General features: G+C 37.0%; 1 protein-coding gene across 3 annotated transcripts in view; it reads right to left on the bottom strand.

Annotated features, from left to right (window-relative positions):
• The window catches only part of MAGI2 (membrane associated guanylate kinase, WW and PDZ domain containing 2), a 1408091-nt gene that overhangs the window by 226279 nt on the left and 1168744 nt on the right, over positions 1–13068 (bottom strand). For all 3 annotated transcript variants that reach the window (XM_036010705.1, XM_028525694.2, XM_028525695.2), the window contains one exon: positions 7919–8557. In XM_036010705.1, the coding sequence (XP_035866598.1) occupies positions 7919–8557 (639 nt within the window). The remainder of the gene's footprint in view (positions 1–7918; positions 8558–13068) is intronic.

Raw genomic sequence — 13068 nt, 5'->3', positions numbered from 1 at the left:
CCAAAAATAAGATAGAAATTTCCATATTCCCCACTGTTAATCAACAGTGTTCATAAAACAACAGTTAAATATACAGGTAAGACTAATCAGAGCTATGCAAATAGTAAGGGAGAAGGCAAAGTGATTGTTATTTGTAGGTGGTATGATTGTATGCCTCCAAATCCCATAAAATGAACTGAAAAAAAATGAGAAACAAGATAACTCAGTAATGCAACTGGTTATAAAGTTAATATTCCAGAATAAATTCCAGGGGAATAGGAGATATGTAATAAAGAACATTTTTTTGGCATTTATTTTCTGTCTCTCTCTAATGGAATATCAACTCAGTGATAAAAAAGAATGTGGGTGGCTCTGTTTATTGCTTTATCTCTAGTGTCCAAATATTCCTAGTACATAGTAAGCACTCAAGAAATATTTGTTGAAGAAAAGAATGAATTTATGCTATACACTTACTCTCTAATGCAGAGACAGATAAAAGTATAAAGATACATCATTCTTTATAACAGAAAGGAATGAAAACAACCAAAATATCCATTAGTGGGTATCTGATTAAATGTTATCAAAAACAATAAGGACACATGTATTCTGAACTAATACATATCAAATGCTCCAAAATAAATTAAGTGAAAAAAAAAAGCAAGGCACTAGGCCATAATACTAGTCTCAATACTTCTAAAAGAACTGAAATAATACAAAACATGTTTTTCTACATAGAAAAATTATTAGAAATCAACAGAAAAATTTGGGAAGCCCCAAGTGTTCTTCAAATAACACATTTTTAAGTAACCTATAGGTCAGAGAAGGAGTCACAAGGGAAATAAGTAAATATCTTGCACTGAATAAAAAAGAAAACACAGCACATCAAAATTTACTGAATTCAGCTAAAGAAATGATTATAGTAAAATTTATAGCTTTAAATGCTTTTAAAGAGAAAGACTTAGAATCATTAATACAAGCTTCTGCCTCAGGGGAACAGAAAAGTAAATCAAGCATAAAGTAAGTGGAAGAGAGAAAATTATAAAGATCAATGGGGAAAACATTGAAATAGAAAACAGGAAATCAATGAATCAAAGAGTTGGTTCTTAAAAGAGGATTTAAAAAATTTGCTAAAAAATTATGCTAACAAATTTCACAACTCAGATAAATTGAAAAATTTCTAAAAATACATAAAATACCAAAACAAGCTCAAGAAGATAGAAAATTGGAATAGATGTAAGTAAAGGAAAGAAATTTTATCAGTGATTAAAAATCTTTCTACAAATAAAAGCTCAGACCAGATGGCTTCACTGGTGAATTCTATCAAACTTTTAAGAAAAAGTGATATTAATTCTACATAAACCCTTTCAGAAAATAGAGGGAGAGGGACTACTTTCCAACACATTTTAGGGACTGCTTTCCAATACATTGTTCACATTATCCTGAAAAAAAGGCAAAAACTAAAAAAAACCTCTCCCCAAACAGATTTAAAAATTAAGTATAAGGAAACAGATTCCATCCAGCTACATACAAACAAGATAAATTAGACTTCATTAAAATTTACAACTTTTTTGCTTCACAAGGTACCATTAAGATAATGAAAAGAGAATCTAGGATTCTGATCAAGATGGCTGCATAAGTAAATGTGGTACTTGCATTGTCCCACAACCACATGAAAATTACAGGTAAACTACAGAACAAACATCATTCAGAACCACCTGAAATCTAGCTGAATAGAAGTCCTACAACAAAAGATATAAAGAAGCAGCCACATTGAAACAAATAGGAGGGGTAGAGATGGTGAACAGGCTGGTGCTACACCCCTATGTGGTGGATAAAAATCGGGAGCAATAACTTGGCTGCAGAGGACCCCCTGAGGAGTGAGGGGTCCCAGCCCCACACCAGGACCCTAGCCTAGGGTTCCAGTGCCAGGAAAAGAAGTCCTTTTAACTTCTGGCTTTAAAACCTAGCAGGGATTGTGGCTGAGTGTGATGGGGGGCTTCTGGAGTCCCAGGTGTTCCTCTTAAAGGGCTCATGCACAGACTTACTCAAACTCACTCTGAGCCCCAGCACAGGGGCAGCACCAGGGATACATGGGGAGGAACTCAATTGTCTGACCTCAGGACAATGAGGTGCAGGGCAACTTTCTCCCAGAAAAGGAGTGCTGGCGTGGGCCATTTCTTTTCTGAGCACTGCCACTCCCACCAACAGAGTCAGCAGGTGGGCACCAGAGCTGAGTTTCCATCAACCTGGTTATCATTGTTCACTGGGCCCTGGTGATTCCCTGAGACCCTCCCTGCCCACCAACTATCTGGCTTATCGAAGCTGTTTCTAGTTGTTCTTCTGTACAAATAGCCTGTGTTGGCTTAGCTTCAGACTTCACTAAAATCTCTCAAACCAGCTGCAGCTGGCTTTGGCATACCCCATCTCTTGCTAAGTGGCCCCAGGCCTAGCACTAGCAGCAGTCTGCCTTGGTTTACAGCTTGACTTCTCCTGGGCACCTCCAAGCCCAGAACAAGTAGCAGCCATCTGTAGATTGCTTTGCAGTTTGGGCCAGGAGGCCTCAGGGAGAACACTGGTGGTGGTTGATCTTGGGCTGGCCTTCCCAGGAGGCTTCAGAACCAGCAGTGGACAGCTTCAGACCATGTCAAAGCACTGCCCAACAACCTCCACAAGTGATACAGGTAAGGGGTGGATACAGTGGTACCAGAGCTCCGCTGAAGTAAGTCCTGCTCTGTGGGGTATGCCCCAGCACAGAGGATCCTCCATGGTTGTCCCAGCCAGTCCTTGCAGCTGGTTGGCCTGGGGGTAAATACTGCCCATTGATGTGCCAACAGCAATCAAGGTTCAACCACAATAGGAGGGTATACACAGTCCATGTGGTGGTGGGTAGAGAGTGAACCTGGAGTGCCTAGCTCAGGTGAATGAGGAAGCTGTGCCATCTACTACATTAGGGCACTCTACCAAGCCTGAAAAACATAACAGCTCTGCCTAATACACAGAAACAAACACAGGGAGACTGTGAAAATGAAGAGACAAAGAAACATGTCCCAAATGAAAGAACAGAACAAAACTCCAGAAAAAAAAACTAAACAAAATGGAGACAAGCAATCAACTAGATGCAAGGTTCAAAACATTGATTATAAGGATACTCAATGAATTTAAGGAAGGAATAGATAAAATCAGCGAGAACTTCAAAAGCACAAAATAGGACATGGAAACCATAAAAGAAAGAACAGTCGTAAATGAATGATATACTAACTGAAATAAAGAACAATTTACAGGGACTCAACAGTAGAAGGGATGAGGCTGAGAATCTAATCAGTGACTTGGAATATAAGTAAGCAAAAAACACCCAATCAGAACAACTCAAAGTAAAAAGAATTAAAAAAATGAGGATAGTGTAAAGGGCCTCTGAGACAACATCAAGCATACTAACATTGGCATTCATGGGTATGCCCAAAGAAGAAGAGAGAGAGCAAGAAATTGAAAACCTATTTGAAAAAATAATGAGAAAAAACTTCCCTAACCTGGTGAAGAACATCGACCTGGACTGTAAGTCCAGGAAGTGCAGAGTCCCAAACAAGATGAACCTAAAGAGGCCCACACAAGGACACATCATAATGCTGGTACAATGTTAAAATGCCAAATGTTAAACACAAAAAGAGAATCTTAAAAGCAGCAACAGAAAAGCAGTTAGTTACCTACAAGGGAGCTCCCATAGGACAGTCTGCTGCTTCTCAATAGAAACTGCAGGCCAGAAGGGATTGGCAAGAAATATTCAAAGTGATGAAAAGCAAGGATTACAACCAAGGTCATTTTACCCAACAAAGCTTTCATTTAATATTAAAGGACAGATGAAGAACTTCCAGAGAAGAAAAAGTTAAAGGAGTTCAGCCCTGGCTGGCGTAGCTCAGTGGATTGAGCATGGGCTGTGAACCAAACAAAGTGTTGCAGGTTCAATTCCCAGTCAGGGTACATGCCTGGGCTGCAGGCCATGACCCCCAGCAACTGCACATTGATGTTTCTCTCTCTCTCTCTCTCTCTCTCTGTTTCCCTTCCTTACCTCTCTAAAAATAAATAAAATCCTTTTAAAAAATGGAAATTACCTTGAGAAGCTATTTAAAAAAAAGTTAAAGGAGTTCATCATCACCAAACCAGTACTACATGAAAAGTTCAAGGGTCTTATTTAAGAAGAAGATGACATGAAAAAAAAAAAGATAAAAATATGAACAATACAATGACAATAAATACATATCCATCAACAACTGACTATAAAAACAAAACAAATGAAAAAGCAGACAGAAACAGACTCATAGATACGGACTCAGAGAACATTTTTATGGTTGCCAGATGGGAGAAGGCTGGAGGATGGGTGATTAAGGTGAAGTGATTAAGAAGTACAAATTGGTAATTACAGAAGAGTCATGGGGATAAAAAACACAGCATAGGGAATGGAGTCTATAATAATGTAATAACTATGTATCATGTCATATGGGTATGAGTTTTATCAGGATGATCATGTAGTAAGCTATATAATATCTAATCACTAGGGTATACACCTGAAACTAATATAATATTGTATGTCAATTGTAATTGAAAAATAAGAAATAAAAAAAGAAAAGAAAATGAAAAGACAAGCTACAGACCAACAGAAAATATTTGCAAATCATAAATCTTTTAAAAGACTTGTGCTCAGAATATATTAAGAACTTTATAATTTCATAAAATACCTCAATAAATATACAGATGGGCAAATATTGAGTAGGCATGTCACCAAAGAAGACATATGAATGCTAATAAACACATAAAAAGATTAGAGAAATATAAATTAAAACCACTGAAAGTGCCACTATATACCCATGAAAACAAATATTTTCAAAGGTTGTTGATACCAAGTGTGGACAACAATGGGTAGAAATTGGAAATCTCATACATTACTAGTGGATATATTAAAAAGTTATAGTCATTTTGGAAAACATTCTGGAAATTTCTTAACAATTTAAAATACACTTTTAATGTAACCTAGAGTACCACTTCTAGGTATCTACCCCCCAAAAATGAAAATGCATGTGCACAAATTACTATCCAACATACATAGCAACATCATTCGTAGATACCAAAAACCGAAAACAACTGAGGTCCATGACCTGGTTAATGCATTTTAAAAAGTGGTATATCCATACAATAGAATGCTACTCAGAAACAAAAAGAAAGAAACTAGCAATAAGTGCACCAACATGGGCAAATCTCAACAGTGTCATGCCAAGTAAAAGACTAAATACTGTATGATTCCATTTGTAAGAAAATTTGTACAAAAGCAAAATTATTCAGAAAGCATATTAGTGATAATCTTGGACTAGGGGAGTTTGGGGTGATGTATATTCTGAGGGTTATGGTGATTGTTATGCAACTATATCATTTTAGCAAAACTTGCTGTTGTATGCACTTACAATTGGTGAATTTTATGATATATAAATTGTATCACAATGGTGTGTTAAAAAATAAATATACATCCTAATAACCAAGATTTCAGAGCAAGACACATTTATGTATAAAATTACCTCATATATATTTAATATACTGCATATATTCAAGTATATGCTAGTTAGGAGTGCAAAATTTCTGTATGTATATAGAAAACCTGTTACCCTCTGAGAAAGAACTGAAAGTCTGGTACGGGAGAGAATTACTTCCAATATATACCTTCTGACACTATTTGCTCAAAAATACTGTATTAAAAATAATGTATTAAATCATGTACATTATTACTTTTTAAATAAAAACATCTTAGTAAATGATTAAAAACAAACAAACAAACAACCATGATCATGTTGCCAGGACCCAGGCCAATGAACCTGCTCTTGAAGATCTATACTTACCTGAATGAGGCCATAAGCATTTATGATTAGCTCTACTAATAGAATCAAAGTGAATTTCATCACATGATCATGGTGTTAGTTCCTATTAATTTAAGAGAGATGAGTGCAGATTGTGGGAATGTGGGGCAACAAGAGATTTTTTGATTAGAAGTACTTTAAGCACCACAGTATACTACATTCTGCAATTCTACACTAGCCACAAAATAAAAAACAATTCCTCATCCCCAAACACAAACAACATGCAAACAAAAATGAATATTTGAGGATTAAATGCTGGGGAGTGGAGAGAAAAATAGGGAAGTCTTGTCTAGCTGAAAGCAGGCACACAATAAATGTTTTCAGAAAAGGTACCAATGGCAAAAATATAAATCCATATTACATAATAATATGTAATATATAATAAATACATATAAAAACAATTTCAAAATACTTCTGCTCTCTCTGCCTTTAGAAAAGTCATTATACACATGTCCAAACATATTTCTATGACTCACACAGTAATTACTGCAGAGTGATTTTCAGTTATACATTTTAATTTCAAGAACCCGTTACAATGATTTGATTTTCAATTGCACATTATGAAGATATGGCTTATTTAATTAAGAATGTTAGTTTTAAACTTAAGCAATGAGAGAAATCAAAATACACTGTCAATAATTATCAAGTTTCAAGAGCTATTTTGTAACAATGCCTTAGAAAGGTAAAATTTAAGATTTAGGATTGTTTTTACTATTACATTATTTTCCTTTTTTACTACAGGAACATAATACTTTGTATGGTGTTGCCCACGAACGCTTAGTATAGTGTGCCCCTTTTCACACAAGGAGGCAAAAATGTAAGTGCTTTCTTGAAGGGGAAACACCTGCAGAGAAGGCCAAAAAATCATAAAGGGCACTTGTTTCAGCTTGCACTACTTCATTTACATTTCAAACTGACAGAGCTTTCATGCTGTTTTTAGTGCTTTGAATAGGCAATCACATATGTTTGTCACACGTGTGTTCTTCACACGTGAGTTCCTCGTAGTGCTGCTCCTTCTGACCTATCCCTGCTGCAGCTTCTGGGCTAATTTAGACTCAACAGAAATTTAATGAGCACCTATTGTGGGCCATCTGACACGAAAAACATGACCATCAGGTTAAATAGCAGTATTTCAATATAACAGGTGAGACATCTGGTTAAGTGGAAAGCCAGGTCTTAGCCTGGCACTTTCGTTTACACTGCTCTCAAGTATCCTCTCTATCTATCTATGGCCCTTCCCTCCTTTCTCTCCCTTGTTTCATGGGTAATCAAGAGCACATGGTAGAGACATGTTTAGTACCATTCCTTCCCCACGGAGAAAAACATCCAGAGTTCAGAGCTCCTATCACACTCCTCACCGCTCCATCTCCACATGTCACCCAGAATGTGCAGCCCAGAACTTTAGCTCGAACCCTGTTCCATAACTTTCCTATCAGGCCCTGGAAGGCACTACATGTAATAATTATTGCTAGAGCAGTCCCGCAGCAGTGGCACAAGGGTCGTGAGCAACCCTGTTCACAACTCTGGGAGATTTTTCTACCATGACACAGCTTCCAGTGATGTTTATGGGGATTATCAAGGCTACACTGGGCTTGTAAGGGCTTGAACCAGCTTTCGTGTGCTAGGCTGGAATCCTAAGCACAAACGAGAGCACCGATTTTGCTGGAAAAATCAGGTTTGTAAAAATCAAGTCAATGAGAAACCAGTTTGAGGTTTCTACAACGGACACATTAACAAACTTTTGAACTATAACCCACTCATACATGGGTATTCAATGTTTAACCTACAATTTCATGACAATATAAGTTTGTAAGACTGAAAGCACTATTTTTATTGAGTTTCATATAAAATAGGGAGAGATATATTCTCAAAATTTAAAAAAACCATAGCTTCCTGGGCTCATGTTTTTCTCTTACTGTTTTACCTTTACTTTTTAAAGTATGACTTCATTCAACCCAGAGAAACTTCCATTTTTGCAATGTTATTGTAAAAGTCCTACTATTTTGCCTACACATTTAATTGCTGAGCCAGCTTTGTCTTACCTCCTCGATGGATAATCAAGGAAGTCTCGCTTCCAATGGGACAGTCCTTCAGTATATCCACCACTTCTGTATGGCTCAGGTTCTGCACATTCTGCTGGTTGACCTCCACTATGAGGTCGCCTTCACATAGGCCAGGGCATCCTTGAATGTCAAGTATTTGTTTCACCCGCTGTCCTGTAGGACTGTCGGCAATAGTGAAGCCAAAGCCCTGGGCACCTTTCACAATGGTTAAGGTCATAAGTTCAGCCTGGGTGGCCCCAGATGAAGCCATGGACACATTGTCGTCATGGACAGGTGGTGGATACGTGCCATCTAGCTGGCTGTCTGCTGGCATTGAGTGCAAAGAATGGGGTGGCCGATCTGTTATATCTGGAGCTGACTGTGAGGTCCGAGAAATGTATTCCAAATATGTTTCATAGTTATGTCTTCCGTTGACCATAACTGGAGGTGGTCTCTCCATTATTGCAAGGGGTGGCACCATGCTGTTAGCAGGATCTTCAGGATCAAAGGGCAAAGGGTAGCCTCGACACAATACCAGGCTGACGCTCTGGCCAATAGGAACAGACTGGAAAAGTTTGACCACGTCTGCATGAGTATGTCCAAGGACACAAACTTCATTAATATAGACAATGACATCACCTGTGGGGGAAAAAGAAAGAGATTGACAATGTGAGGTAAGTTCAATTAACATTGACATAGAGAAAAGGAATTATTTATGAGACCAGTGAAGTGGTGCTCTGTTTCTCAGGAAGCAGTGAAGAAATCAATTAGAATAATATTTAAATTTACTGTAGGTGATTCAAGGTTACAACAGGTCTGCCAACAAATATACTGAGCAAATACTGAAAAAATGCTATATGGTTATCTTTGAACTCCAAGAACAACTTCATATTCAGAAATGAATGGTCAGAAATAAAAGTTTAGAAGAATTTGTACCTCGAAGAAGCCCTCATTCTATATTTCTTTTTCATTTTCATTTCCATTTTCAGTGCATTTCAGTTAATAAAATTTTCAAACCATTGAGATGTAGTGGTCAAAAGTTTTGGATAAAAAGTTCAGAGCCCCAGTACATAGTTTTATTTTTGGTATCACTTGTCTGAATCAATTGACTTTTTCTTTTTTCATAGAAGGGGAAAATATTTTGCCCATTTATTTATATATATAAAATGAAATATATGTAATGATATCATATATAATGACATTATAATGACATAATATATATATAATATCAGAGATATATTTTGTCTATCACAAGGTATAATTGCAAAGGTTCCAAGTATCTGCATATAAAGGTCAAGAGCAGAGTTATTAGCATTAGGATTAGGGATCTGGGACAATATCCTGGCTCTACTACTTAGCAGATATATCATATTGGGCAAATGGCTTACTTGCTTTAATCCATGAGTCCCTCTTCTGTAAAGCGGTTGTGAGGATGAAATGAGATAATGCAGAAGAAGTGCTTGGTACAGTGCCTGACACATGGTGAGTGGTCAAAAAATGTGGAATATTATTAATGTTATTATTGCTAAAATAGGATGGAGGAGATTTGGGACTCACTTTCAAACCCAGAACTGCCATAGACTCATCCTCTCATCTTACACAAGTTGAAATTTCTCTAGATCTTTTCAAAAAAGGCATTTGTTTTCTCTCCTCAATGAATTATCAGCTACAGAAGCCCACTGGTTAATAGTAAACTTTATGATATTAAAATGCCCTGGATGCAAATTATTCATTACAAAATATATTCAGAGAAGTAGTATTTCTTCCTTAGAATGCAGGAAAATATGTTTGTTTTAAAAATTCATTGATGTCTGAATAACAATTTTATTTTTGGAGAACTGCTCTATCATGGATTAATATTTCTATCCTCAAAAGCTATAATGTTTGAGAATTGAACTTGCAAATTGAGATTGTGCCTTACTATGCTCAGGAATATGTGTGAAATGAAGACATGTTTTCACGGATTATCAAATAAGTAACTCCACAGACATCAGTTTATTGGGGTCATTCTGAAATGGGTAGTGTAAATGGCTAGGAATTTTATTCTAGACATCCTTGTCCACCAAAATTGCAAACTCCAAAAATAAAAAGAACAGAATTGAACTATCAGAGTTCAATTGAACTACTTTTCTGGCTTTTCTTAGGTGTCTGTTATTATTTCTCTACTAAATGCACTTAAAAATATATCTATGAAAAAATATATCTATGAATAAGACACTACTGAGTAAAATGTCCTCAACAATATAGTCTTGGTTAACACTCTTTCCAAATGCTAGAGAATTGCTTAAAAAACCCTCAAGATAAGGCAACAGAAAAAAACATTTTCAGGGATCCAGGTTAGGTCTGGCTGTAGAAAATGTTACAGACTACAGCATTGACCACGTGCAACTTCAGCTTTCAATTACCCCATCAGAAAGGGTGCGGGTGTAATGGCTGGGACACTGGACCGGAACTCAGGACTGAACTGGGATGGACAACCTCTACCATGAGTCCTCGGCAGACTGGGGAAGGTGGGGAATCTTTGGAATCATTTTCAACTGGTTCTGGTCATCCCAGAGAAGTGACTGATCCAGACAACTTATTTTCCTTCTTGTACTGTTTCTTCTATTTTTAAAGTTATTTATTCTACACAGTAAAAAGTTGAAAGAATAATAAATACCTGTGTATGATCTCCCTACCATCTAGCTTAATGATTAGAACACTGCTCAGACCGGTTGAAGAACTCTGAGTGGCAGTCCCCTCCCACTTGCATTCCCGTCCTGCTCTTTCCCAAGGTAACCATTGTCCTGCATTTGAGGCTTGTTATTTGCATGTACTTTATATTTTTATAACACAACTAGGGACCCATAAATAATACCCCTAAGCAATGTTTGGGGAATAATAATATCCTTAACATACATTTTTGCATATTTTAAACCTTTCGTAAATGATATACATATTAATCTTCTATAATTTCCCTAAAAATGTATTTCTGATATTTATCTATTTTGATATCTATACCTCAGTTCATTAATTTTCATTGCAATGTAGTATCTATTGGATGGCTATGTCACTATTTATTAATATTTATCCATGCTTCTGTTCATAGTAACTAGGGTTCTTGTGAATTTTTGGTTAAACATAATTCTTTCCATGGCCTGTGGGCACATATGGAGAGTTTTTCTGAGGTATGAACTCTGGCAAAGAACTGCTGGGCATAAGCCATGTGCATCTTCACCTTTGTTAGATAATGGCCAATGGCTGACAAAATAGGTCAAATCAATTTGCACTCCCATTGGTAACATCAGAATTTTCATTGCTTTCTCTCTGACACAGTACTTGTCATTCTCAGAGTTTTAACTTTGGCTAATCTATTGGGTGTGATCATGGTTTTAATTTTCATCTTCCAGATTGCTAGTGAGGGTGAGCAGCTTTTCATGAGTTTATTGGTCATTTGGGTTTTGTTTGCAGTACATCTCATTTCCCCATTTTTCCTATTTGAATAGTTTTGTCTTTTAACATGGTAACTATCTTCCTTCCCATCTCCATTCTTGATCTGGCATTTTCTGTAGGTGTGGGTGGCTGCACGGTGCGGCAGACATTACATGGGTCAGAGAGTCAAACAACTTTGGTTTGATTTCCAGCTCTGTCACTTACTAACTGTGCAACTTTCAAAACTAACTGAAATCCTCCATGACTCAGATGCTTCAGAAATAATGAGGAACAATAATAATAGCACCTCACTGATCTAAGGTAAATAACAAAAGAGATCATGCAGGTGAAAGGTTTGTAACGTACAAACTGTTATGCAAAGGGTGATTGCTATTTCAGTAATTATTATCTGTCTTTGATTATATCCTTCTACAAAATCAGGACAGTCCCATCAAGATATTCCCACCACAGCCATAGTCAAGGATGAGTATCAGTTACTCAGTGGGCAAGTCAAAGGCAGGAGGGTAACACATGTTATGTTCCTGTGTGGTTCTCCCTGACCTTAATCGCTGTTAACAAACGCCCCAATCCCCAAGCATGCTTTTTATTCTTTTTCTCTGCTATGCCAGAAATTCATAGGGGAAAAGGAATTATAGGTAATGCTCAAAGCTCTCAAGCAACCCTGCCAGGTCTAAAGAGTAGTTATTTGAATTATAGAGATTAATGTTATTTTTTTTTAGTTTTAATGTAATCTTGCTATTTAGAAACAGAATGAGAACTACTTGTGGTTATTAGTAAGACTGCCTTTTATAATTTATGGATATTTTCCACTTGGAGCAATTTTTCAGGTCATCAAGCAAGCAAATGATAAAGGACCCTATGACAGTATCTTGTGGAACTATGCAGATTTTGGAATGTAAAAGATGAGGGGTCAGTTAAAACTATTCAACTGCTCACTTTAAAAAAAAATATACGATGTGCCCAGGCTGGTGTGGTTCAGTTGGATGGAGCATTGTCCTATAATAAGGTTGCAGGTTTAGCTCCTGGTCAGGGCACATGCAGGAGACAATCAATGCTCCTCTCTTACATTGGTCTCTCTCTCTCTCTCCCCTCCCTCTCTTCTTCCCTCTCTTTGTAAAGGCAATGAAAAAAATGTCCTCCAGCGAGGATAAATTATGTCTATCTACATCTACATATCTATCTATATCTATATCTGAACCTGTATCTATATCTGTATCTGTATCTACATCTACATCTATGTCTATATCTGCCTGGACACACATCTTGCCAAAACTGTTGTAAGCAGAGATGTAAGCAAACATTTGCTTGTTCAGATAGAGCTGACTGGGGAGGGTATTTATAGACTGTGCTGTATGAATGTCATTTACATGTTGTGAAATAAGAATATGAGCCACCTGGTGTATGTCATCTGATGGTGCCATGCCAAGTCCTGGGACAGACTGGGCTTAAGAGCACAAAAAGAAACCTCATTAGGAAAATTGGCGCTAGCCCCAACCCTGCTGGCCTACTTAGGAAGGAGAATTGGAAAAGACTCATTTGATCTTTTTATCTCTCAATTTATTCTTTTACAAAATGGGAATTAAAAATATCTCTGCTATTTTCTCTTTCACAGGGTTACTGTGAGATTGAGATGATGCTTGTGAAAACTTTAATTTTACCAAAGAAAGGTCCTCCATTAAAATAAGATGATGCATTTCTTTTGAAAGCCAAGCAGACCT

This window comes from Phyllostomus discolor, chromosome 10 (assembly GCF_004126475.2).
Source record: "Phyllostomus discolor isolate MPI-MPIP mPhyDis1 chromosome 10, mPhyDis1.pri.v3, whole genome shotgun sequence".
Taxonomy (NCBI): domain Eukaryota; kingdom Metazoa; phylum Chordata; class Mammalia; order Chiroptera; family Phyllostomidae; genus Phyllostomus; species Phyllostomus discolor.
Note: the sequence above shows the minus strand (reverse complement) of the source record. Positions and strands in the feature narration are given on the sequence as shown.